We start from the raw sequence: 27,023 nt of genomic DNA, 5'->3' as shown, positions 1-27,023 counted from the left end.
CACCGCCCTCCCGCCGAGCTCCCCCAACGCCCCGCGGCGTCCGAGCGCGTGCATCCCCCCCCCCTTCCCTTCCCAGGGTGCCCCGCGCGCCGCCCCCTGCTGTTCCCGGAGCAACAAGATGGCGGACACAATGAGGAGGAGCCGCCTCTCCGCGGCCTGAGCGGGCCGAGCAGAGCCGGAGGGCGCCGCCCGCCCCGGCCCGCCGTCCCTCCCCGCCTTCTGCCGATCCCCGTCGCCCCGTGAGGCCCTGCCCGTCCGCTCCCGCCGCCGCCCGGAGCCCCGCCCGGCTCCCCTCAGCGCCGCCGCCCTCGGCGCGGCCCGGCCCGGCGGCGGGATGAAGCTGACGGACAACGTGCTGCGGAGCTTCCGCGTGGCCAAGGTCTTCCGCGAGAACTCGGACAAGATCAACTGCTTTGACTTTAGCCCCAACGGCGAGACCGTCATCTCCAGCAGCGACGACGACTCCATCGTTCTCTACGACTGCCAGGAGGGCAAGTGAGTGGCGGGGACCCGGCCGGGCCTGCTCCTCCGCCGGGCCGCGGGAGGGGGATGCCCGCCTTCGGGCGGTCTGGGGCGGGGAGGGGCTGTGAGAGGCGCTGGTTTGGCTCCTGCCCGTTCTGGCGTTCGGGGAGAAGCTGTGCCCGGCTCCCCGCCGGTGCGACTGCGCTGAGGGGGTGGCAGGTCTGGTTGATAAGCTTTAGCGTTTGTTTTGTTGCTTTTTAATGTAGGTGTGCGAGTGGAACTGCAACGATGTCTAACGGGGGTGGGGATTATAAACGATTAAAGTGGGGCGCGGAGATGGGAGCAGCATGGTTTTGTCTGCACTACGGGTGTCTGCTTGTTATCTCTGCTAGGCTGGAGCCAGCGATGGTAATTTAATTTCCCAAGTGTGAGGGAGAGTTCACTGCTGTGAGAACTAAATAGTTGTTAAGCTTAAGGGGTGAGTCTGGTCACATTTCCAGGCCTCGGGATTGTTACAGATATGCAAACTGACTTCTCTGAGCTTAAGTCTCGCTAATTAAAATAGAAGTAATTGCAGTGAGCATTGTACAGATGTGCCATTTTAAACAACCAAATCTGAGTGTAACTTCTTGGATAAATGCTGAAGCCAAAAGGTGAAGAAGTGGTGTGTGTTTACTGTAACTTCTAAAACCTTGATGGTGTTTTCCTTAAAACCTAGTTCCTAAGTGGTGTTAGAGAACATTGCAGATGAAGGTGGTCCTCTGTGCTTTAAATCCTTTCCTCTAGTTGCGCTCTTATCTATAAAGCGCGGTTAAAATACGTGTGTGATTTACACGTGTCTTCAAAGGTTGTGTTAATTTACATTTAATCAATCAAGGTGTTTATTGATTTCTGTTACTTAAGGGTAATGAACTAAGGTGTGTGTGTTTCTCACTGAACAGAGTTGTCCAGTTTATCTTTCTTCTTTCATTGATCACACGATGTTTGTCCTGTTTTACATATAAAACCCCAGAAATTTGCACTTGAGATAGGGTGCTCTTGTTCAGAGGATGAAAACGTGCAAATAAGACCACCAGTAACACTTGCAGTTGATGTCTGGAATAGAAAGTGAAAGAAAAATGAACATGCGTGTTGTAGGAGAGAAAACAAACAGGACAGGGTAATGCAGGAGTGAAAAAAAAAATGGTTTGGGAGTACCGCGAAGTAGATGTGTCAGTGTTGCATATATTTTCTAGTAAACCAGGTATTCCTAGTCCTCCAGCTTTTTCAAGCAGACCAAGACATCATACTTGCTGTGTTTGAAAGACTACATCCTGCATATTCTCTTAATTTTGTAGACCACTTGTTATATGTTATTTTACACTTCTATCTTGTTTGCTTGCTTTACACGTTAAAGTTGTTGCTGTTCCCCATCCGATACAGTGAACTCTCATTTGGAATGGATTAATTTTTATTTGTGTAAGAATAGGTAACTTTATACCTATGGTGCCTGCCATGGATTGTATTCTAGATCCTGTTTATATACAATAGTAGAAGGGCTGAGTGATGTTAATGCAGATGGTATTGATTGCTCTTCCCCTTTCAAACTTGTGAAGAATAGTTTGATGGGTTGGAGGCATTTGGTCCTTTCATCGCTGTCTCCATCTAGTCCTGATGTATGCTTTACAGTCAGAGGGTTTGCTTTAATTAAGTTAAATGTTGAGGTTTGATGGTCATCTACTGCAGTGCTACAGGGCAATGAGAGTAGTTTCATCAAGGTAACCCCTGTTTCAGGATGCATTTCTTTAATGGTTATAAAATTAATTTGAGTTTCTCATGTACTATCAATTGACTTAAAAAGTGTAAGCCTGATTTTTAGAGGTACCTAGGGATGCAGGACACACTTTTTCTCTCACCTGGAAAGTTTTAGCTCTGAGTTACTTTCACAGGAGATTCATGTGGAGATGAAAAATCAAATCTGTGAATGATCATTGTTGTGACATGGTGGAATTTGGCAGTTTCAGGCCTAGAGTGTTTTTGTTTTTCTTAAACCACTGTTTCAAGGGCCTGGAATTCTCACCTTCTTGTATATGTCATTGCTAATGAATATAATGGCCAGGAGGAAATATCCTGCTTGCTGGGTTTCACTGTAACGTACCCTACTTCATCACATGGCCCGAATGTTAAAACTTTTCCCCATGTAAAAGTGGCAAAATTTGGGTGGTGTTTTTTCTCTGTTAATGAGCAGTTCTGTTGGTAGAATTAAAATGCAACTGTGTTTGGTTATACTTTAGGTACACCCACACCTAGTTTGCTTTGTTTTACTGTACCAAAATGAGCTGTACAGTTATGAGAGTCGTTACCAGTATGACCAGGCCCCATCTCAGTGAACTTTAGTTTCTAAAGGCATCAGGACAATTTAAACAGTGATGTGTAGCCAAGGGCTGTCAGGACAAGATTATCTCCTTGTAACACAGATTCCCTTATCGTGTATATTTTGAGCATAGCCAACAAACTTGAAAAAATTGTCCTGCTTCATGAGCATCCAATAATTTTGGACCTGATATTCCACTTCTATTTCAAAAAGTGTAAACAACTAAACTGTTGTTGTTATTTTTTTAACCCATTATGTGTCACCAAGTACCTCCGTAATAGGCTGGCTGAAAAGCATAACCAAGAGGCTTACCTGTGTCTGTTGGGGCTTAAGAATAAACTCTGAAAGCTTTTAGAGCAGAATTGTGTGCTGGGATGTACAACAGTCATTGAGGCTGGGAACAGGAGGCTTGTGGCTGCAAATTTGTAGCCCTAGTATGATGTAATGGTGGCCTAGCAAAGGTTTATCTTGTATTTTAGTATTTTTGTTTGGCAATATTGCCTGATTTGCAAGTGGGCTGGATAGATTAACTGTAAACTTTGAATTATGTTTAGTGATTGTGATTTGTTTAAAAAAGTATGTAAAACTTAGGTTTCTTGTTTGTATTTTTAAATAATCAATTGGGAACAGGCAGTTAGTCTTGTGTGAAGTGAATGCTGCTGCTTGTATCAGCTTACATGAAAACTGCACCTTTCTTAAAACAGTACTTTCCTTTTTTCTGGTAAATGTGCTTTTCTCCATCTGTTGATCTTTGTGTATATTCTTTGGTGCATATCCTTTTATTCTGAATAGAACTTCTAAGCTTTAAACTTTTCATAGATAAGGAAGGACCAGACAAGGCATGAGAGTCTTAGTATGTTTTGCATTTTGGGGGATTTTGGTGGGTGGTTTTTTTTGTGATTTGGTCAGTAGTGTAGCTGAGGTAATTACAGAAAGCAGTATGGAGAAGTATATCAGGCATAATGTTACAGAATTCTGGTGTCTAAATTTACATTTGATATTTCCAGGCACATATTTATTATGTGCTGTTTCAAATTTGTAGCATGTTTGCATCAGAAGAATTGATTCAAAAGTCCACTGGAGGAACTGAGGAAGAATCTGTTGAGATTTGGTGTAAGTGGTACAGGTGGTGTACGGGTTTTGATTACGCTTGCTGTATTGGCTTTCAGTTAATGGAAGCTTGTCCCCAGCAAGTTCATTTGAAGTCAGAGCCCTATGGCTTCTGCTGTTTGAGAATTAATCCTTAAGAATGAATGTCTATTTTTGTTCTGATATGAAAAGTCTCCAACTTATGCTGGTGTTTGGGTGTGTCAATTTGAGGCTAATGAAAACAAGGAAAAAGTTGAGCATTTTAAAATACCTTGTCTGAGGGTGTAGTCTGATAAACTTTTCTTTTGGCAGCAGTATCGGTTTAAACTGCTCCTGCTGTTTGTTTCCATTTTCATGCTGTTGTCCTTGGTTTGTGTTGGTAAAATATTTGGTAAAATACTTTGTGGGCTTGTGTAATAACCAGAGTGATGAATTTCTGGATTAAAAATAACTCCCGGAAGAGACTATTATTTCTGATGTTGATTGGTACCCCAGCTTTGAAACCACTAGCTACCATAGTTGAGGAAGAAAGGGGAAGGAGGGTGGTGAAGACCTTGCACTGCTTAAACAGGCACTGCTGCTTTTATAAGGTGTGCTTATTAACTGACTACTTCTAAGTTTAGTTTGCGGTTTAAATTTCTAGTACTGCCGTACATCAGTCGCTTACCAGACCCCTAAAAATCCAGTTCTGTATGTTGTCTTCACTCCCACTAGAACGTCTTTAATTCTGTTGCAAAATGTTACGCTTGAGTTTCATGCTTTAATTAAGATTGAATATGAGTATAATTCTCCAGTAGTTTGAGTCTCTGTGTTACCATTGCTTTTATAGACTACTGGTATATACACATGTTTGTGTTAATACCAAGATGACCTATTCTGAATGAGACACCCTGCTCTAGGTTTTGAAGTGACATAGAACAAAGACAAATTATTCTCAATCTAAAATAGGCAAGATGAATTAGAGATTTGGGTGGGCAAGAGAACGATGAGGCAGTGCTGCTTGACATTAAGGGCTCATTATGCTAGCTCCTTGTATTCTTTTTACAGTAGGCATCATGGGAAAAAGAATTTTTGGAGGAGACAAGTGCATTTTGCAGTTGTTACAGGGAATTCCTCAAGCCTAGGGATGGTCTTGGAGAAAGCACCACGGTGCTTGTTTGAAAATCAAATACAAAAGCTTTTCTTTCTTTTTATAAAAATGCCTGACCACTTGAAACAATCTTGTAATAGCTCAATGAAAACAGGCCTTGTTAATGTGGTGTAAGCTTTTTGTTGAGTGAGTGCAATTACTTCTGCTTCCTCCTGACAGACCGAAGAGAACGCTGTACAGTAAGAAGTATGGAGTGGACCTCATCAGGTACACACATGCTGCCAACACTGTCGTGTACAGCTCCAACAAAATAGATGGTAAGTGATCCACTGGAGTTGGGCATATTTAATCTCCTTACACTTAAAACTACATGCCTGGATAAATAGCTTTAAAGAGCTGGGAAAAATTATAGCAACTTTTCAGTGATAAATGTGCTGTCAGACAGAGGAATTAATGTTCAACTCTAATGTACAACTCGGTGATATTCCCTCGAGCATGCTGATGTGAGTTTTGTTCATTGCTGCAGTAACTAAGGGATTAAATATTGTTAGTGCCATAAAAGTTTGATTTGTCATTCTGCTGTTCACTTTGCTGTTAGATACCGGTGCAGTCAGTCAGTCAGCCTCCTGCCTTAGTTTCTTACATGTGAAATGAGGTAGAAGGAGCGTGTGGCCAGAAGGTGGGCTAACCACTGCAGCTCTGTTCTGGTACACACGCAAGTCAACTGCAAAAGAAAGGAATGTTTTTCCATTCTCTGTACACAGCAGGGAGGGCAGGAAGTTGAGGTAACTCAGCGAATCACCAGCCAAGCCTGGAGGAGGTTGCAGAGCTCTCCTGAGATTAGCTTTACTTCTGTCAATCTGTTTTTTCTATGTAATAGACAGAACACCCATTTTCATGCCGTTTCTCCACAGTCAGTGTCTGTGATAGCTACACTCTCTAATTGGTGACATTGAAGGGCTTCTAGAGCTTCGTGACAGGCTCACTATTTGTGTTTGTGTATTTGAGTTTAATTTAAAATTCAAACTTAAGAACTGGCACAGATAGCTACATATAATTCTTCCTAAGGTTGGAGACAGCTAGCGTTCATTTCAAATTTTGTCTCAATTTTGTTTGTCATAGGCAGCGTCTGAGAGTTTTCCAGTGAACAAGTCTCTTAGCACAGCACTTTATAAATGGGTTTTAACACTGTATTTGTAAACTCATAATCGTTTCTGGAATAGTGGTTTTGGTTTGGTTTTTCCTTTGCAGAAATGGAGCTTGACAGTAGAGGTACTGGTGCCTTGTGGCATGTGCTTGGTTACTTAAGGAATTTAAATGAGTATGAATTCGGAGCAGATGGAAGCTAAGAGTTAGGAAGTCAGGTTAAACTACAACAAGCTGGGCCTGAAACTAGAGGACAAGTAAGTTTCCAACGGAACTGGATTTAATAGTATGAAAGGATTAAAAGTGTGGTGGGAAGCACTTGCCTTTCTGGTCTGTTTTGCAGCCTACTTGTTATTTTTTTTTTAATTAAGTTATTACTTTATGTCACATTTCTGATTTGGCTGTTATTTAATTTACAATTAATTAACAATTTAATGAAGCATTTTTAATGCCAGTTTGAGTTGTGAGATTTGGTTTATAACACTGTAAGCCTTTGAGGAACGAAAACTTAAGTCTTCATCCTGCAGGGTAGCATTATGATAAATAACTTGATGAGAAGAAAAGGAAAAGATAGAATGTGAAAATATTCGTTGCTGTTACAAACTGTGAGCCTAGTAAAACCAGCAGTGTGTTCTGTAGGGGTCCAGATATTCTATAGTCCCTAAGGTGTGCAGTCTTGGGCAAGGTACGTTGTATTTAGTGCTAGGCAGTTATTGGGAGGGAAAATTAACCCAGGAATGTGTTACAGGAGCGCTGGCACTTGTTCCCAAGCATTTTATATTTTGGAGTTGCCACCAATCCACTTCTGAAGATTTCCTCAAGACCTTTGAACCTAGTTCCTCTTGCCTGATTCCAGGCTGAGGTAGTAGTTTGTACAGTTTGAGGGTCTATGATACCACCCGGTACAGGAGATAACTGTACAGGCCACTGCCTTGCCTGGGACAGAGCGCTGCCAACAAAAAGGATCACAAAGGATCGCAGTTCCTCAGTGCTTCCTCTTTAGCAAAGGAAGATGAAATTCTGCATGGATACTTCAGAAATCAGGTAACAACAGTTCCTGCAGGAAAAACTAGAGATGTGTCTTAACAGCATGCTTGAAGCATGTTGGTTCTAGCCATGATGAGATGCAACACTGGCGTTGGGGATTTATGTTTTGGCTAGTCACCTCAGGTCACTTGGAGCCTTTCAGAATCGTGTGTCTCCAGCATCATGTTTCCAGCTTGATCACTCAGCTTTCATTTTCTTGTCAAATGCTGCAGGGTGGTCTAGAACTCTGATCTCAGCTTGATGTGAAACCTCGGGCAAAAAATGGTAACTTGATAATTTTTTCGCAGAAACTTAATTTTGTTGAATGAGCCTTTCAAAAAGCTCTGAATGCAGTAGCCCTTATGAGTTTTAAAATGCTCTGTGCATGTTGCGTCCTGTTGGCTCTTGTTCTTCCGAGTCAAAAGTAAAAATGTCCTTTTCCCTCCATTTGTGTGGAGCCTCGGCAGGACTTGTTGTTTCAGCTGTGTGGAGACTCTTAGCACTGTACGGTGCAGGTGCATAATGCCAATCTCTGCTGTCCAGCAATAGCTTAAACTGGTGTCCTCTAACTAGTGTGAGAAGGGATTTTGCTGATGCTGCTTTCAGATATCAGAGGTTTAATTTCTGCTCTTCATGTTTCATTGCTCAGATGGATCGGTACATAAAGATTATAAAGTGACTTCTGTGCTTTAATAATTGTTTCCTCTTGAAAGGATTTCTTTTAATCTTGGGAGAAAGTCTTAACAGCATCTTCCAAAATTCTGGGCTACTCTTGGTATGTTCATCTATACTTAGAATAAATTTACCACTTGAGAAATATTGTGGTGCTGCTCTGATTTATTCAATATATTTTTAAGATTGCTTTAAGTGGACTAAGCTTTCAGTTACTCCTCTGTCCTCTTCTTAAAGCTTAGCTGCTCGAAGCGCAGAGAATGTGTGAAGCTATTGATTGTCAGATTAAAAAAAAAACAGATTTGCTACTTTCTAATGGTCTTGTTCTGACTTTGAAGTTCATGTTTTTATCTTCTCTTCAGCTACATGCTAGAATTTGCACATTTCCTATACTTACTGTTTAGTTGGAGACTTAGTTGCTGGATGTACATAGGTAATGCAGCAAGATTCATGCTGTATAGCAAAAAAGTGATAGTATCAACTTTGTAAATTGATATTCTCAGTTTTGTGAGAATGATGGAATAAAACCTACTTGTACTTAAATTCTAGTAACTTTGAAATTAATTTGCATAAATCATGTGACAGTTTGCCTTTAAGATGCAATATGGCTTCAGACTGTGGGAGGTATCTTTTCCTGGTGCCTGATTTCCAGTTCTGCCTTGGAAACCAAGTTGGTTTATGTCTGTTTCTAACTCGATTCAGTTTCAAAGTGTGTCTTGAAATCAAATGACCAGACTTACTCACTGTGTCAAGATTGCTGTTGCTGTGGGGAGCAAGTTTACTGTGACCTCTTTAGATGACGTTGGGTTCATGGTATAACAAAGCTTATGGTTTGTTTATGTTTTCAGATACAATCCGATACCTCTCCCTGCATGACAACAAATACATTCGGTATTTCCCGGGGCATACAAAAAGGTGAGATGTGGCTTGGAGACAGTACAGGAGAAATTGAAAAAATGATTTTAATGAACTTGATTTACCCTTAAATCATTCTGATTTTCGCTTTGTAGAACTGTTGGTGGTAATTATGAGCTTGTACACAACTATTGGGGTAGATGTTGCTCCATTCCCTTCCTTTCTGTCTCTCTGATGCATGTGGTCTTCTGTGTTGCAGAGTGGTTGCTCTTTCAATGTCTCCAGTGGATGATACTTTTATTTCTGGATCCCTCGATAAAACTATTCGACTTTGGGATCTCCGTTCTCCAAATTGCCAGGTAGGATATCAAATTCATGTGTATAGTGTGTTGCATTTTCAGTTAGAAGGATGAAAGATGGATGTGTGCTTGTTATAAAACAAAAACACTGCCAGAAATGTATGCTGCTGATTTAGTGTTGACACCTTCCTAGAATGCCGAAGGAGCCTCGGTCACAAATCTCTGAAATATGTATGCCGCATTGTGTAACACCACTTGCTTTCACCTGTGTCTCTGCTGGAGAGGTGCTGGGAAGAGCAAGAAATAACACCCACAGCTGATGAAAAAAGAGAAGAGCTGGGTGTCATCAGCTTGTTCATCAGGCTGCTACCCCATGTGTGTGAGAGAGCGTTCTCTCTTAGCTGGTGTCTTAGTTTTTGGCTGGAATAGAGTTAATTTTCACAAGAAGCTGGGAGGGGACACTGCCAGGACAGCTGACCCAAACTACCCAAAGAGACGTTCCATACCATACAACATCATGCTCAGTATATAAAGGGGGGAGCTGGCCGGGGAGGAGGGATTGCTGCCCCAGGACAAGCTGGGCATCGGGTGCCGGGCAGTAAGCAAATTGCATTGTGTATCACCTGCTTTTTATATTCTTTTATTAGTGGTGGTGGTGTTATTTTCCTCTTCCGTTGCTGTCCTAGTAAACTGTCCTTATCCCAACCCACGAGTTTTACCTTTGTCCTATGATTTTCTTCTCCATACCACTGGGGAGGGAAGGAGTGAGTGAGTGGCCGCGTGGTGCTTAGTTGTCAACTGGGGCTAAACCACAACAGCCAGCATCTCTGCTGGGTTGGGAATGCATCTTATCTGTTTATAGTGTGTATTTAAAATTGATGCCTTGATGCAATTAAATTTGATGAAGAAACTGATGATCTAAAGTAACACTGCAGCCATATGGTCTACCCCCTCCTTGCATCACCTTTGTTGTTCATCAGACCTGTTTGTGAGCAGATTTAACTTTCTAGCAAGGCAAACTCTTCTTTGTTTTTATTTATTTATTTTGCTGGAATACCTTAACGCCCTTTTTTTAGTGGAAGCAGGCTTGTGTGGGCTGAGAAAAGTGCCAGAGCTGGCAGCAGGGGCAGGAATGAAAGACTAGGAGTGTAATCTCCACCTTTTATTGTTGATGAGCTGTTCTGTCCCTATATCTGGAGATGCAGTATTGTGCTCTCATATTTCCCCATCTCTCTGGGACCATTTTGCTTATGAGAGGGGGGCTATTTACTTATTCCAGACGATGTAACTGTAAATGTAGAAAGAAGAAAAGGTTACATTCCCTACAAAATGGTTTTATCTGTCTTAAGCTTTTTCTGACAAGAAATCTTAATTTTGCCATTCTCCGGGAGTATGCCTTTAATGCCAGCGTGTGAGTTTTGCTTGGGATGAATCTCAATCTCAAAGTTGCTACAGATGAGATAGGGTTGTAAATTCAGTAGCAGTTCTGTGATTTATGGTAATACCTGAAGTTACAAGAATGGTAAAACTAAGACTTGTAAGGAAGCTGCATCCAACAAAGTTTGGGAAACAGGCTGAGGAAGTGTTACTTGTAATTTTCAATTTGCCCATGAGATGGCAGCCATAGTGCCTAGAATTACTATCAAGAAGCCAGAGATGTCCCACTTGGGAGGACCCTGAGTATTGGCTAGCTTACTGCCTAACCTTCAGAGATCACAGGGAAAACTGACCTAAATTGGAAAGAAGAGAGAATAGTAAAGTCTCTAGGCTTTTCTAGAGAAGAATGGTATTTCAGAAATGCAGAAACTTCTTGAATGTATTGTTGATGTAATCAAAGATGTGTTCTTATTCATGTGCATACAGTTACATAAAGACGTTTGGCCAACACACACAGACTGGACAGTCAGGATACAGAAGATCATATATCTTGTTGGCTTTTACCAAATTTTCTCAAGTCTTTTCTGCGGTGTGAGTTAAGGAAAAGTTAACATTAAAAATAAGCATTGATAGTAATCTGTCAATTTAAATATGTAAGGTCTGTTACCTTCCAGAAGGTATGAGTCTTTAAACCATCGTTGGTAGAGTGTTGCTATCAATCCCAGCAACAGTGTTTTGTGACGCTCTCTGGTGTGGTTATTAATACAGCCACATCATCCTCCCCATCCTCCCTTCTCTGGGTACTTTTTGAGTGGATAACAGCTCAAATGAGGTCTTGATTTGTTCCGCTGTAAACTTTTAATTGCAGCAAACTGGAAACTCTGTATGATGACACGAAATAGTCAGAGTTGCTTTTGAGAAGCTGAATTCTGAACCTTTGTAAAACGTCAATATTTACAATTGAAATTCAGTTGTTCCACCCATAGGCTGCTGTCCTGCTCACAGTGGGCTCAAAGGGTGGTGGCAGAAGTGTGAGCATCAGTTTTGCAAAATAATTTGGACTTCTATTTTTTAGGGTTTAATGCATCTCCAAGGGAAGCCTGTGTGTTCTTTTGACCCAGAAGGGTTGATTTTTGCTGCAGGAGTCAATTCTGAAATGGTGAAGCTTTACGATCTCCGTTCTTTTGACAAGGTGAGCTACCCAAACTTCACTTCTTACACTTTTTAGCTTGCAAGTAGTCGTCTAAACTCAGTGGTCAGAGGCTGGATTTGTTTACTCCAGCTTACCATCTGGGGTGCCTACTTGGCACCTAGAGAGTTTCTGATAAGTACGCATCTCAGAGAGGGGTAGATGCTGTCACCAGATCCTGAAATCCACTCTTGAGCCAATGCTAAAGTTTACTTCTGTGAACTCTTTAACCTGTTCCAAACTCCTGTTCAGGCTTTTTGTTGTTGTTGTGTTTTGGTGCTTGCTTTGTTTTTTTTTCCTGGAAGAACACTGCCAAAGATGGAGCCAGGATTGTCAGAAAGGATGGAAGCTTCGAAGGAATCTGTAATTGGGTGGGCAGCTGAACTGGCTAAGCAGTGAGCATAGCTAGTTCCATGGTTTTCAAAAAGTCAGATGACAATAACACTGGCTCAAGCTCTTTCTCTTAACTTCAACTAGTAGCCTTGTTTGAAAACGTCCTCCTACCTTGAATTAATTTCTGCTGTTGAATGTGGTAGAGTATGGGACTACTGGGCATTGAAACACCCTACTGGGGATCTTTTTTTCCTACAAAACTGCGGATTCATACTGCTTTGAAACTTAAACGTGCAGTGACGTGGTTTTGCCATGACACTTTCCCTTGGTATCTTTAGGACTAAAGATTTTCTTTTGAAAAATCTTAAACATTTTCCTGAGCTAAAGTTAAAAGCAGACTCTTGTTAGCAGCAATGCGTACAGAGTCTACATCGTATTTCCCTTTTTTTTTTTTCCTTTGAAGGGGCCATTTGCTACGTTTAAGATGCAATATGATCGAACATGTGAATGGACAGGCCTGAAGTTCAGTAATGATGGCAAACTCATCCTTATATCAACTAACGGAGGGTTCATTCGGCTGATTGATGCCTTTAAAGGAGCTATCCTGCATACATTTGGGGTGAGCTTGTTGCCTGTGTTACCTGCTTGAAACTTGGTGTTAGGTTTGGGAGCAGGTGCCCTTTGCTTGCGAAATTACTGTGGACACTACTACATCATCTCCTGTTTTGTGCCATAGGGTTATAACAATAGTAAGGCTGTCACACTGGAGGCATCTTTCACACCAGACTCTCAGTTCATCATGATAGGTAAGATAATTCTTCTTGGAAAGAATTGCAGTGCTCTGAAATTAGGTGTGTTATGTAGGACTGAAGTTGTGTCTGTTGGGAAACAGAATGTATTTAAATAATACAATGCAGCTGTAAGTTTTTTCTTTGCATTGACAGTTTCCTGTTTTCTTAGTTTACTCAGCATTTTCTAGACTGAAATGTAAACGAGCCTGCAAGAAGGCTTTTCCTTTTTCCTTTTATATATCAACACTATTCCAGAAAAGATAAGAAACTGTCAAACTATTATAATGTATGGAGATCTGTCACATAAATTATGTCAGTGATCCTCACCCTGTGGCTAGGATAGACATACTTTGTGGTAATTGGTATCCTGATCCTCATTTTTCCTGGATGAGTGATGGTCTTGGCAAAACTTCTTTTTTTGTGGGGTCTGTTTGATTGTTTTGTTTGTTTTGGCTGAGAACTTCCCAATTGCAGAGACGGTGGGGAGGGTTCTTTGTTTAGTCGGTTTCTGGAGCACTTTATTGCATATATTTACCTTCCTGTTGTGCCCTTCCAAATGAAAACTATAATGGAAGACATTCCAAAACACTTACTTCTGTTCAGTTTTTACATATGGTTAAGTTGTAACTTGTGCTTCTTAATTTTTTTCCTCCCTGAAAGGCTATACATAGAAACACAGAAGCAGAAGAAAATTCTTTGCATTTTTATTAGGAATCCTATCTAAAATGAGATTAAAGCAGAACTGAATTATAAAAATCAGTGCCCGGCTTCAGGGTTTGCAAAAATGCCTTTTAAAGTGAAAAACCTGTCCCGTTGTAGCAATGTGGAGAGTTGACATCTCCACTGAAGCTTCTTGTATTTGGCACAGTGCATTGAAATCTGGTTATCTTCAGCAGTAAAGCCTTTGATTTGATTCTGTGCCTACCAAGTGCAATGTTTATCTCCTGCATCTGAACTGAGAACTTGTGGGACTCTTATACCCAGCTTTTGGCCTCTCACACAAACTCTTGCAAGCTGGCAAGGGTCTTTCCTCCTTAGATGGATGGTGTCAGCTCTCCTTTTCGACCATAGTTGTTAACCTCTTTGCCAGAATAGTGTTGCACTGTCCTGCATAGTTGAGTCTCTGCAGTGCAGAGATAGAAACCTGCTGTTTGGATACAGGTGTGTAAACTCTAGCAATGTTTTGTAAATGCCCTAGTGATACTTTGAGTATTTTAAAGGTTAAGGTAGGAAGATGAGGCGTGCTTGTTCCTCCTGTTCTCTGACAGAAAAGGTTACCTACTTCATTTTCTCTGCTGGCCTCTCCAAAGTATCTTACATATCTTGTTTTCCACTCCTGCCTGCAGGTTCGGAGGATGGGAAGATTCATGTTTGGAACGGGGAAAGTGGTATGAAGGTGGCTGTGCTGGATGGGAAACACACAGGTCCTATAACCTGTCTGCAGTTCAATCCAAAATTCATGACTTTTGCTAGCGCATGTTCCAATATGGTAAGGAAAGTGTTTTAAGTTTCTCCTAGCTCAATGAGGTGCTGACCCTTTTAGAAATGAATCTGAGACCCATCAGTGGCACTGAGACTTATTTCCTTGGGCTCTGGTGCTCATGTCTGTTATGCCTTGGTTGCACCTTACCTGGCAGGTAGATATGTGGGGCAGCACACCTGGCAGGCCAGCATCTGAACGCACGCACGAAAGCAGAGCAGTGTGAGTGAATGTGCACGCAGAAGTATGAGTTCTTTAGGCCACTGTACGTGGCTGGTATTTTCAGTTTGTGTAAGACTGGCTTGCTCTGGAGAATGTGCAATGCAAACCAAACCAGCGTAAGCAAGGATTGTAACTTAAACTGCTGGGAGGGTGTTGCTGCCTCTTTGGTACTCTCTGCCTCTGTGCTTACAGAAGGTAGCCGTGATCAGCTCTTGCAGTGTGCGGTAGGAGAGATTTGCGTTCCGCTCTGTAAAAGATGCTCTTTCTTTCCTCTTTTGTAGGCCTTCTGGTTGCCAACTATCGACGACTAATTCCTAAGTTGCCGCTGCTGCTGTCAGATGACTTCCATACTGCTAACAGCAGCACACCATTGCAAGCATAGTATTGGAACTGCCTAGGTCTCCTAGACTGTTCCTGCGTATGTTTCCATCTGTCTTACCTTTATTTGTTGCATTCCTTTGTGAGGACTCCTCCACTCAGCCTCCTCCTAGCATGTTCAGAAGCGGCATGCTACACCTTCTTATCTTCCAGTCCGTGCCCTGCAGGCTTCAGCCGAAGTTGGAACTGACACAGTATTAATTTTTAAGAGCAATGAAGTCTGTTTTATTTACAAAATGTTTGTGGCATTTTTTAAGCTGTAATTGTGTGTTTTCCTTCTGTAAGTGCACAAGGCTATTGATGTTCCAACGTGGAACGTGCATTTCCTTCCCATAAGTGCATGTTTTTCACATCTGGGATCTCTGGTTTCACTGCAGTCCACAGATGCAAAGTTACTTCTGTGCCAAAAGTGAACGCTGACAATTTTCAAGTTAAACAACAGATGCTGGTTTCTCTTGCAGTGGAACATGTGCCGAAAGAGCAGGTGACTTTAAATATACATTATACATCCTGTCATCCTTTTATTGACAATTTAGTGTGCAACGAACCACAGAGGTTTTGTCCGCTGCCAGAGCTTGCCGAAGCCTCCCTGCTGCTTGCAGTGCCAGCATCCTGGAGGGTGCAGACAGTACTGATGAGGTCCGGTCAGTGGCCCAAGCAATAAAGGAGTCTGACAGCAGGAAGACGGAGAAACCAAACTGAGACTGAAAACACAGTCTGCCTGTGTATCTTCCTTCTGTATCATCTTCGCTGATCTTACTTGTAAATATTGGGGCGGGGGGGGAGGGCAGTGGGAATGGGCCATATTTTTTTACTTTTAGATATTAAAAAAATATGATGTGGGCCAGTATTGTGGGGTGTCTAGGCTGTTTATCTTCACCGATGCAGTTTTCCCCTCCTGGTTTGTAAATAAGCTCCATTAAATTCTCCCCACACCAGGCTTAGACCCGTATCCCTTTGTTGGTAAAACTGACGTGCAGTTAGTTCATCATGCATTTTGTTACAGGCCCCGCAGGTTTTCAGCGATAGCCCCGAAAGAGCGATGCTTCCTTTGCAGATGGTGTCTTCAGAATTGAATTCTAAAAGTCTTAATGTGTGACTGTATTAACTGTGCTGTCTCTGCTTTGCTGTGGCCCGGCGCCAAGGAACGCCCCTGCAGAGAGATGGAAGGGACCTGCTTTCCTGCTCCGGGGGGGGTGGCGAATGGCATGGAAAGGCTGGCAAGCTAGTCTTCAAGCCTGGTTTCAGTTTCTTTTTCCTGAAATGCTGCATTGATCAAATGCATCCACCAGCAGGCCGGGACAGACTCAGCCTAAATGTGGTGTTCGTTGTATTCGTACCTTTCCAAACACACTTGGTTTTACGTGCTAGGTCGTAGCTTGGAAAGTCCATTCTTTCCCTCATCAGTGATGCGTGCTTCCCTTCTTCTAAATGTAAAATGCTGGTAAGGTGATGAGCACCATAATGGGCGTCTTCTCTGCTCTCAGGTGCTAGCCCATCCCAGAGAAGAGTGCTTGAGCATTTTACCTTAGGTCAGTTGTCTAGATGTTTCCCTCTTACAGCAAAGTTCCTCTCAACTGTGGGGCCCTGTATATAATTCAGAGCATGTCTCCCTGGAAAAGTCAGCCAGCTTGTAGAACAGCTGTTTCTGTTTTGCTTTTCCTTGCCTCTTTTATTTTCTACAGCCGTTGTCAGTGGAAGTGTGCTGTGCTGGGGATGGGGAATGAGCATTTCTCCGCTGCTGGTTCCTTTTAAGTAGCAGCGTGTGGTGAGCCGCAGCATTTGCGTGTGGCGGGAGGACTGCTGTGCGTGAGGCGGTCTGATAAACTTGATGTTTGGATCGATGCTGTGGTTGAAGCTTCTCCGTAAGCTCTGTGGCTCGTCTCTGCTGATGCTACTGCGCAAGTTTAGAGCCATTTCTAACAGCATGGGTCTGCGATGTGAGTTTGCTGTCCTCCAGACTGGAGGAGGGAAAGGAGCAGCGGAGTGATGCTTTTGATCTTACCAAACGGACCTGGAGATGCAGATGAGAGATTGATACTATTACACCAGCATCCCTCTTCCTGGCATGAACTGTCCCGCCGTCACCTATAAATGCCCAGCATGAAAGGAGACGGATATCTCGGTCCTCACAGTTGCGGATGTTCCCACAGCCACCTCTTCAACTCAATATTGTTGCATTTCAGGCTGCTTGGTGCTATTTTACCATTGTTGGTGTTCCTGTAAGCAGCCGTATTTTGCGGTGGTTTGTAACATACAGGTATTTAGGGGTTGTAGTGCATTTTAACAGTTAAACTTTAGTGTTCAGTAGCCAATTGTCTTTCAGGGTTTTACCAAGTCTGTTGCCTGGAGGAAGTGAACAGATAGCCTTCAGCCATTTTTCATTTTACTTTTCATAGGGAAGTATTTGGAAGTCTTTTAAAAATGCTGTTTGCTGATGTGGTTTGAGCGCTTGTCTAAAGACTCTGGTTCAACTCTCTTCCGCTTCCAGCATTATAAAACATTGTGTGTTGCAGCATGAAACGTTGAAGAAAAAGAGGACCAAAGGACTGATCTAGAAGGGCATGTACACTAAGAGCATCAGCGGATTTCTGGAGTGAAGATAAATTTACAGGTTCGTGCATAACACAGCACTAATGCACAGCTCACAATTTGAGCTGAATGCCTTCCCAGGGCCGATGGCCACCCACACAGGCAGAGACTTTCTTGGTTGATAGAGCGCTGAGTGTTTTCCATCTGCCTTTTTAAAAGGGGAAATGTGCCAAGCATTGCCAAGGAACTTGAATATTGCGTGTTTCTAAAGGGTTAGACAGGAAAGGTGAATAAAGCTTTTAGCTTCCAGCTTCTGTGTGCTTCTCTAAAAGTATCAGGACAGCAGTTTGTCTGCTCTTCAGGGCAGCCAGCTAATGAGAAACAGACCTCATTAAAAACAGCACTTGCGGGTCTAACGCAGTGTCCAACCTTAGGTAAAGCCAAGCAGGAAACACCATTCCCCCTCCAAATTCAACATGTAAAAGATGAATCCCCTCTGTGTTCCTGTAAAAACCTTTCTTCAAAACAAGGGGGAAGTGAAACTCATCAGCCCACCCCTAAATACGCGGTGGTGGTGGCTGAGCACATCTGCTTGGGCTGTAGATGTCAGGTGTCATTCTCTTCAAGTTAGTCTGTGAGAGATTTTTTTTTTTTTTGAGGCTCCCAGGTCCTTGGTTAATGTCCCAACCCCTGCTCTGGGGGACAGGGAAGCAACCAAAGTGAACAAATTTGGAAGCAGTGTTATCTTTTCCAATGCCTCTTGGCTACATTTGCACTTTAAGAGACTTCACCTTGGTTTTGGGTCTGGGGCTAGGATCTTGGCGAGCCTCTCGGAAACTGGTCTCTTTGGTTGTGAGCTGGTATGGGGAGTTTGACTCCTAGGTGGTATCTGCCAGATGAGTGTAAATACATCAAATCAAATTATGCTTTGTCATAAAATACTTATGTGGAGAATTCAATGTTGTGGCTGTTACCAATAAATATTTTGTAGAGAGATGCTGTAAATTTCTGCATTTGTCTGGTGTGATATGACTTGCTGGTTTCTTAGAGGGAGAACGGGAAAATAATTTTTACTACAAATGCCTTTGTTTTGGAAAGTCAGAAGCTCTCTAGTAGAAACTGTGATGTTCTGAAGATACCCTTACATAAATTGCCCATTTTAAGAGGGGTTTTTTTGCCTGGGAATGTATTAGGATAGGGAAGCAGTCCTGTGACAGCTACTGTTGAGGTATGGTGCCCTAGGAAGAGGGTGTGCAGAAGCCTGTGCTGTGGAGGGAAGAGCTGAGCCCTTTCTCAGCAGGAAGATGGGGAAATAGCTGGTTGGAGTAACAGGAGACTTGAATCATTACAGTCAGTGTGTGTGTGTGTGTGTATATATGTATGTAGCATTACAGCTGCTGCAGGGGGAATGGCAGCCAAGTTAATGCAAGTAGCACCCCATGTGCGTTGTTTTCAGGCTAAAGTCAAGAGAATGGGGGTAAAGCAGAGCTGGAGAGAAATGTTTTTTTCTTCTATTCCTTGCTTAAACCATGAGCAGATAGCTGAGAAAGCAGCATTGTTCCTGGGTCCAGGCCTCCCACTGCGGGAAGTCATCTTCTGACACAGCCCTAGGGGTAGTACTGCTAAGGGAATACTTCCAGTGACAAACTGGTTTTTGGCAAAGACAGATCCAAAGCAAAAACTCCCCTGCAATTTTCTAAGGCTGTTTTTCTGCATCTCAGGTCTGTGTAAAACCCCTGACAGGAATAAAACTGCAGTAAGACGCGTAGGAGGAAAAAAAAAAAGTATTTTTATTAGGACTTTCATCCTTGTGGAATTTAAATGCACACTGCGGTTTGCTCCTTCACTAGGGAATCTTGCAACTTGTGCAATGAATAATGAAAACACAAGTGGGGATCTGGGGAGATGGGAAGCTTGTCCAGACCTGAATTTGTCTGGCTAATGAACAGGCTGAGCAGCAGATCCTCAGAATTTAAGGCACAACTTGGTTTGGCAGGTCTTCTGCACTGCTGTTCCTGTTGTAGTGAGCGTAAGCACTTGAGATTCATCACTGCAGACAACTTGGAACAACCTGGGTTTATTTTACATGGAGCTCTTCTACTAAATCAGCTGATGTAAATGCTTTCGTTCTCATCAGTGCTACTGCTACAAAACCAGCTTTGCTGTCAGAAATGACCTGAACAAATAGAAAAAGTCTTAGCAAGTGTTGTGGACTAAGATTTGTTAGAAAACTGTACATTGTGTGACATGCTAATATACTTAAATGGTCTTAAATAACAATAAGGCACGTATCTTTACACAGGAGGCTCCTGTACACCAATGTGTAGCTTCATCCGCTAACAGCGTCTGTTTTGAGGTGGTACTGCCTACAAATGGCAACTTTCTCGAGAGGTCTGGGCTACTGCTCCAGCACTCCTGTTAGGCAGGCGCGGCCACGCCTGATGCTGTCTCGGCAGCAGCTCCTGGGTTTTCAGTACATCTTGTGTGGCAGCAAAGGGATAGGAGGGACGCTATAGCTTATGCATCCAGTTTTACACAGCTTAGTTCAAGTCTGATTAAAAGCCAGCTCTTGAGACCGGTTGGATCTCAACTGATCCTCATTCTTCAATATTAAAAAGGGAGGGGGGGGAGTCACTAGAAATGTGGATTTGAGTCTTGCTGTACTGCAAAGATCTTAGAAATAGTGCCCTTCAGCTTGCATGGCCCCCTTCGCAATTTCTTCTTGGCCCAACAATGAGAAAGGAGTAAGAGGAATGATTTGTTGCCCACTGTTCCTCTCACATGTTCTTCAGGTGCTGATGTTCTTGTTGATAGTTTGCATAAGTGCTGGCTGTGCATTTTCAGGTTCCACTGCAGATGGTTTTGTTGGAAGACAGTGTACGTGCACGGCAGAAATCCCTGTGTCTCAGGTTGATGCCGAGTAGCACCACAGTAGGGGGACACAGAGATCCCGCACACCATGGTAACAGTCAGTCCTCATCCCTGTTGTATAGTGGGATGACAAATAGAGAGATGTCATCGTAGGATGCCTCGTGGCTGTCATCCAGCATCCACTGGTGGCCTCTCTTCTGTCCCCTTGCTCTGTATACCAAGCACTTGGCCAGTTCTGAAAATCTGTGGGTGGAAAAATGCGAGGTTCGGTTTAACGTGGCACTATCCCTTAAGAAAAACACTAAGATGGGGCTTTGCGATGTCAAAATAGGTAGACACCAGCTTTAGAATTGTTTCTTTAGGATGGGGAAAGATTAGGAGGCAGTTTCCAGAGTCACAGCAGAGAGTCCTTGGTCATGCCAGAGCTGACCTAGAAGCAGAGTGATCTCAGCCTGCTTTTGGACTGACCAGGTTCTCTGGAAAGGAAAATGATGGCAAGGCTGATGTTACCTGTGAGGATCTGTCCGGTTTTCTGTGAGGAAGCTTCTGACCATATGGGCCACCTCTTTGTTGCACAGAACATCCCAAAAGCCATCAGTTGCCATGATGAGGACATCGTCTTCCTTAATGTCGTGCAGAGCAAAGTCAAATACATTCACCTGGAGGGCACAGGAGTAAAAGTGACAATTCCTGCGATGTACCATAGGGGTCAGGGAGATGACTATTCCCCCGAGAGTGACTTAAGTGGGACCAGGGTGCTTTGAATCTTTTATGCCCCCTTGCTGCAATGCTTCTAGATTCCTCGGACTTGGGGATTCTCTGGGCAGCACGCAGAGAGATGGGGGATGGAAAAAGGACATGGCTACGATCTGCCAGGTCTGTAAAAGGTGCGTGCTACAGAGGGGGAGCAGCATGTTCAGTTCCACCCTGTGGTTCCTGCATGTCGCAACTGACCTTGGGAATGCAGGAGAGGAAAGGTTTGACCTCAATGTTGGTGTCAATGACTTTGAGTTGATGATCCCCCAGACCTCGAGAGACAGCCAGAGTCCCCAGCAAGCGAGCCTGGCCACAAACAAAGCAAAACAGTATTGAAACATAAGAACGTGGCACCTTAAAAGGCAGACGAGTGGCTTGTCCTGACTGATCTATGTGCTGCCTTTAGGACGCTTCTCCAAGCATCACCCAGAGCAGCCCCTGGAGACTTGAGAGGTGGAGGAGTGATCAGAAGCAACGGCCTGATGTAAGCGTGGAGACAGCCTGCACGTGGACAGCTTCTGGTGGCCCATGGTGTGCTCTGGAGTTAGTACCTCTACTCTGGGTAATGCTACAGACCTCGGGAACCCCATGGTGGCACCTGCTCTTGATTTGGGGTGGTGAGGAAGAAAACTGGGTTGTTTTGGGATGGAGGGAAAGGGTCCTTTCTCCTGGCAAAGGAGGTTCTGTACTGACTCCTCGCAAAGGGGGTGGCATGCGGGTTGTAGTGCTGGGGGAGGTGATGGGGCTTTCTGCTTGGCCCCAGCAGGCAGACAGTGGATGTGTGCAGCCACTGCTTCTCCCTGCCTCCTTCCCTCTCCAGGCTCCTTTTCTCAGTGTCTCCTCGAGGAAGAGCGTTTGTGGGAAAGGCGGTAGGTAGAGCTGGAGGAGATAGTCCAAAGTGGGATCTGATGAAATGAGTTCTCATCCGAAATCAGCTCTTGCGTGCAAGGGAGATGAGGAAAGGGCAGGCTGGCTTGGGGCTGCTGGAGGGAACTCTGGAGGAGGGAGCGTGCTGCCCCTCTGCTCTGGAGGGCTCCGGTCTACACCAACCAGGCCACACAGTGCTGGCAAAGGGAGCTGCTGGAGAGCCCCGGAGCACGGGGTGCTCTGTAACCCCAGTCTGTCGTAATGCTCTGGAGTGTGACTGTGAGTGACGGGGACACTGATGACCCCCAGCAGACTTGGCTGTGCCTTCCCAGTGTGTAAAACATTAAGCTACCTGCTTCCCGTGACCATGGACAAGAGGATACTTGAGGTCAGCTTTCTCCACTGTCTTGTATCCCCTAGAACAGAGAATTCACAGTTGATTTGGGATTTGTCTGACTTGAAGGTACAACCCAGCCAGAGCATTCTGACTGTGATTCAATGCTGGTGGTGCCCCCATGCACAGGCAGCTGACTGAGGCAGGGGCAAGATGACTTGCTGAAGCAGAAACGGTGAAGATGACCCCTTGCTGAATGCCCAGGGCTTTTTCCCTCTACCCTTCCTCTCCAGCTTATACCTGCCCCAGCCCCACCTCGCAGGAGCCCATAGGGACCATCTCAACTGTTCCCTAACCACCCTGCCAGGGCTCCAGCTCTTCAGTCAGGGGGAAGCTGCTCACAGCATCCTTCGCTTTATCTGGCACAGCTTTGTGCCATCAAACCCACTGCTCTCACCAGTGGGGCATGTCCCTCCTCCCTTCACCTCCCCATCGCTATGAGCCACACCCTTATCCTCAGGCAGAAGGGACTCACCAGCCCTCCATGAAGTAATCCCGGTAGAGGACTTTCTGGCCCACGTCATCTCCCTTCAACCTCCGTGGAAACTCAAAGCGTGTGAACTCGCCGTCCAGGAGCTTGGGGAAAAGAAAAGCCTGGAGGAGGGAATGAAGGCATGAGGATGGACAGGTTCTGCTTCAGCTGAGATGGGCACCAAAACTATGCTCTGCTCCTGCCTTGGGACTGGCACCCGCAGCAGCAGAGTGGGAACAGCCAGAGAACAGAATTGGGAAAACACATCCTGGGGAAGACGCAAGCATCTCCCATCCCCAAAGGCTGTCGGTTGAATCTTGCCCCCAGCCCTCCTTGGCTAGTGCCAGATGAAGTGGTCTTCAAGGAAAGTTGGTGGTGCTCTTGCCACAAGCCCTCTCTGACCCAATGGGATGCTCACAGCTGGATTGTCAGACGTGCAGGAGTCACTCACCAGATGCTGGATTCGCTGTCTCTCTGTCTGGGGTGTGAATTCGCAGCTCATGGGCACAACATTGTCCTTCAGAACAAGAATTGCCCTATAAGGGGGAAGAGGCAAGGAGCTGAGCTGTGTCCTCCCCCATGGCTATCACTGCAGCCCTCCTCTTACCGAGGCTAATCCCAGGGTCAGCCAGGTGTGGGACCGAGGGTAACTAGCAACTGAGCAATGCCAGAGAATAGCTGTGCACCCAGGAATGTTTAAAAATGCTGGTGTGTTTAAAGTAACTCCATTGAAATTGCACTGTTGCAGCGGAGAACTGGGCCTGCCTAGTCTGACGATAGTAGAGGTCACTGCTAGAGGAACGTTGGGCCAAGGCCAGATGAGGAAGCTCTTTAGGATGCTTTGAAATCACCTTCCACTTTTAAACACCTTCCAGGTTGAGTTTACTGCTGCACTACCGTCCCAAGGCTGCCCTGTGGCTGGGCAGCATTAGTCCCTTGAAATCCCCAAAGCCTTCCAGGAGGCATGAGAGGATCCATCCACCCACCCATCCAACAGGTCCTGCGGCAGGCAGGAGGGAAATGGCTGGGCTGCACATTTACCTTCTGTAGGATTAAATAAGATGCTGGAAACATTGCTTATGTCCCAGCTCTTGTCCCCCAGAACCTTCACCCTTTTATTGTGGCTCACCTGCTGTCCCCAGCATTAGCCACATACAGCTTTCCCTGGAAATAAAGGGCAGCCAGAGCAGTGCAGCCTCCTGTCTGGTTGGTAGCTTCCATCTCCTGGCCGATGACTTCATCCTGTTGGTTTAAACAAGTCTGGAGAGTGACGTGAGCTGAGCTGCTGCTTTCTGCAGCTGCCTCGTGCCTGCCAGCAGAAATCCAGAGCCAAAACCCATTACAGATGGGCCATGGGAAACCAGCAAGGTGAAGGACAATGTTGCTTCAGTACAGCCAGCAAAGCTGTTACTACTGGACTAAAGACCGCTTCGGGGCGTGATGGGGAGATCTCAAACTTGTATACGCTCTACAAGTCTGACAGTGGCCACCGTCTAGCCCTAAAGAAACGTATTCCCTGGGTGAGGGCTTAGCAGAGATGCTGTAGCTTTGCTCTGAGTCAGCACTGCTGATCTCCAATAGATCTGAGGCAGATCTTGGGGAGCTGACCCAGTGCGATCTCAGCACGCTTAAAGGTTTGGCCGAACGCTCCTGCCTGCTCAATGAGCTGCACAACTGCAGACCTTGCCCACCGCAGGCAGCAAGGAGGGACAGAACGACTGCTTGGGGCAACGGGACCTGCGCCCTGCACGGGGTACTCACGCATTCCTGGAAGGCGTTCTCCAGGGCTCCCACCACCAGGTCTTCTGCGCAGATGTGCTTCTCCTCCACGAACTGCGGGTCGCTGTCACAAACGCAGCGTCCACTGAGATGCATGGAGGGACGGGCCTCTGTGATGCCTCCCACAACCTCCTCCAGCTTCTGCTTGATGCAGTAGTGCAAATAGTTGGAGGCGATGATGGCAGCTTCAGGGCCACCGTGGCCGTCAAACAGTGCCCAGTAGTAACCAGTGAGAAACTGCAGTGAGGAAGGGGGACGAGACAGCAAAGAGGAGGAAGACAGGGGCTGGAGAGGTCGTACGGACGGCAGGCTCACAGCCAGGACATTGCTGTACATGTTTTGCCTGGCTTTTCCATCCCAGCTACCCTTCCCTGCCAGCAGTTAACGTCCTGCGCAGCTCAAACTCATGTGATGCCCATGTGCTGCTCTGCCAGACCCATCATCTGAGCTCTGAGCGGCTGGATTCGCGGCCACCCACCCTCACGTGCTATTCCTCTGAGTTTAGGGGAGATGGGGCCGTTTTACAAGAGGCGAGGCAGAGCCGCTCCCAGATGAGTGTCCCACGTGCCTGGTTCATGGTGCTGCCCCCAAGTAATGACAACGCACGCTGGCCCTTGAAAGTAGAGTGAGGTCAGTAAAGGAAAGGTGAGGGCACTGAGTAAAGGGCTTGGGCAACCCCAGATGCTGCAAGGCGTGAGCCAAAGAAATACAAATGGCACGTACGGGCAGAGCTGGGCATTTGCTGGTCAGCCATAGGGTACACGGGTCCCCTAAACGCATCCAAGGGAAGGGTTTCAGCACGTGGTCGTGTAGGACCGATGGAGCAACCCCCTGTTTGCTGTACCTGGGCCCTTGGGTGGGGACCAGGGCTGGCAGCAGGGTGAGCACAGCCTGCCTAGGGGCTATACCTGCGGGTGGCACAGGATCAGCCATTCCTCGTCCTCCTCCAGGCCTGGCTCTCTCCTCCGGATGGAGATATGACAGCAGGCCGCCTGGTCCTCGTTGAACTCTGACTTCTCAGCATTGATAACCCTGGGGGTACAAACGCTCTGAGTAAGGCATGTGGACATCCTGCACCTCACCTGCTCCCAGCCAGCTGTGCTGGGTGCTGTGCTGGGTGCTCTGCAGCTGCAGATGGCTGCACCTTGTCTTGTCCTTCCAGCCCCACGCTCCCTGCTCCCTTTTCAAACTCGAGGATCGCTTTGCTGGGGACCTAAATAACAAGTCCTTTGTGTGCAGCAGGGAAAAGCTTGGCCAGGGACACAGGGACAAGTGGTTTTGGAGCACTGTGGCCTCAGGCAGCCCTTGTCCACAGCCCACACCGTGCTATTTCCTTGGCGACACGGTGAATTGCAAAACCACCATCGCTGCTTTTCCTTCCAGCCTTACTAATGTCTGTCCCTGGATGGGAGCTTGCTCAGAGGTTTCTGAAATTCTGGTCTCACCGCTCTTTGTTTTTAAGGCACTTTGCCAGGAATGGACAGCCAGTGTCACTAGCCCCCAAAATCAACCACCTGCCCCAAACATCCTTCCTAGTCCCCCATCCCTTTCCCTTGCAAGGGAGGGTTTTCTGCCCAACGCAGCAGCCCCGTGGAAGAGCCCTGCCTGACCAGCTCCCCACAACCAGAGCGCAGAGCAGGGGACGCTGACATCCAGCAGTAAAATGACAGCGTAAACATCGTTGCATTAGGGGATGAGCTGACCCGATTCTGGTCTCAGGGCTGCTCCTGCCACTTGTCACAAGCGATGGTGACCTGCTCTGCGGCTGGCAGGGTGCAGGCAGCTCAATGCTGGCAGGGAGGTGGGCAGGTGTGTCCCTCGCTGCTGCCAAGCCACCGATGGGGAGGGAGAAGGGCCGAGGAAGACGTGCCAACACATCAGACCTCGCACTGCTGCTGTGTCCCGAGGGGGCAGCTGCTCCCCTCCTTGCAGGCAGAGGCGGGCGGGGGGGGGGGGGGGCGATTTCTGCCTGCGAACTGTCCCTCTCCAGGGGGAAGCCTGAAGCTCCGTGCCTGGGCCGGGGCTGCAGCCGAGGGGAGCTGCGTGGGGGGAAGAAGTGGGGTGCGACCACCCCCCGGGAACCAACCCAGGAGTCCCCTAAACCCCCTCACACCCCCTACACACCCCCTAGCCCCACGCAGACCCTGGGCGTCCCCCTCAACCCCGCACTACGCCCCCCAAAAACCCTACAAGCACCCCGAGAGCCCCTCTAACCCCGCACCCCCCACCCCCGGGGCTCTCCCGGAGCTCCCTTCCCGGGGCGGCCCCGCTGCCCACCCGCACTCACTCGGCGTAGCCCGCGCCCCACGGCAGGGGCCGCTCGGGCCCGGTGCCCCGCACGGTCCGCCCGCTCTGCGGGCTCTCCTCGCCGCCGCCGCCGCCACGCAGGAACTTAGGCCGGCGGTAGCGGAGGGCGGGGGGCGGCGGGCCCGGCCCAGGTCCCTGAGCGCCGCCGGGCCGCTCCGCGGGGCCGCCCCGCCGCAAGCGCCGCAGCCACTCGGCGGACATGGCGGGGCCCCGCTCGGGCACGCGCGGCGCCGCCGAACTCCGCCAGGCGGCGCCGCAGTGCGACCCCGGCGCGGCGGCTCCT

General features: G+C 46.4%; 2 protein-coding genes across 2 annotated transcripts; one reads left to right on the top strand and one right to left on the bottom strand.

Annotated features, from left to right (window-relative positions):
- The first annotated feature begins 75 nt into the window (after positions 1–75).
- WDR82 (WD repeat domain 82) lies at positions 76–18,288 on the top strand. Its single transcript, XM_075761924.1, has 9 exons — positions 76–495; positions 5,214–5,311; positions 8,687–8,753; positions 8,953–9,052; positions 11,445–11,561; positions 12,355–12,510; positions 12,628–12,697; positions 14,029–14,171; positions 14,666–18,288. Exons 1-9 carry the CDS (start codon positions 335–337, stop codon positions 14,693–14,695), a joined length of 942 nt encoding a protein of 313 aa, XP_075618039.1. The 5' UTR covers positions 76–334; the 3' UTR covers positions 14,696–18,288.
- A 776-nt stretch (positions 18,289–19,064) lies between these two features.
- On the bottom strand, positions 19,065–27,011 carry PPM1M (protein phosphatase, Mg2+/Mn2+ dependent 1M). Its single transcript, XM_075761923.1, has 10 exons — positions 26,721–27,011; positions 25,342–25,465; positions 24,416–24,670; positions 23,784–23,896; positions 23,106–23,190; positions 22,658–22,776; positions 22,141–22,204; positions 21,120–21,227; positions 20,676–20,824; positions 19,065–20,408 (listed from the first exon to the last, which is right to left on the bottom strand). Exons 1-10 carry the CDS (start codon positions 26,939–26,941, stop codon positions 20,264–20,266), a joined length of 1,383 nt encoding a protein of 460 aa, XP_075618038.1. The 5' UTR covers positions 26,942–27,011; the 3' UTR covers positions 19,065–20,263.
- Positions 27,012–27,023: the final 12 nt, after the last annotated feature.

This window comes from Balearica regulorum, chromosome 10 (assembly GCF_011004875.1).
Source record: "Balearica regulorum gibbericeps isolate bBalReg1 chromosome 10, bBalReg1.pri, whole genome shotgun sequence".
NCBI classification, from domain to species: domain Eukaryota; kingdom Metazoa; phylum Chordata; class Aves; order Gruiformes; family Gruidae; genus Balearica; species Balearica regulorum.
This window is presented reverse-complemented; position numbering and strand designations above follow the sequence as displayed.

Bases quoted from the DNA above. Each gene is read 5' to 3' on its own strand.
- WDR82 (XM_075761924.1), top strand. From the start codon at position 335: ATGAAGCTGACGGACAACGTGCTGCGGAGCTTCCGCGTGGCCAAGGTC. The intron at 9,053-11,444 runs GTAGGATATCAA...TCTATTTTTTAG, and splicing joins TCCGTTCTCCAAATTGCCAG to GGTTTAATGCATCTCCAAGG. The intron at 14,172-14,665 runs GTAAGGAAAGTG...CCTCTTTTGTAG, and splicing joins CTAGCGCATGTTCCAATATG to GCCTTCTGGTTGCCAACTAT.
- PPM1M (XM_075761923.1), bottom strand. From the start codon at position 26,941: ATGTCCGCCGAGTGGCTGCGGCGCTTGCGGCGGGGCGGCCCCGCGGAG. The intron at 23,191-23,783 runs GTGAGCCACAAT...TCCCCCTTATAG, and splicing joins GCTAATGCTGGGGACAGCAG to GGCAATTCTTGTTCTGAAGG. The intron at 20,825-21,119 runs GTCAGTTGCGAC...TGTGCCCTCCAG, and splicing joins TCCTCTCCTGCATTCCCAAG to GTGAATGTATTTGACTTTGC.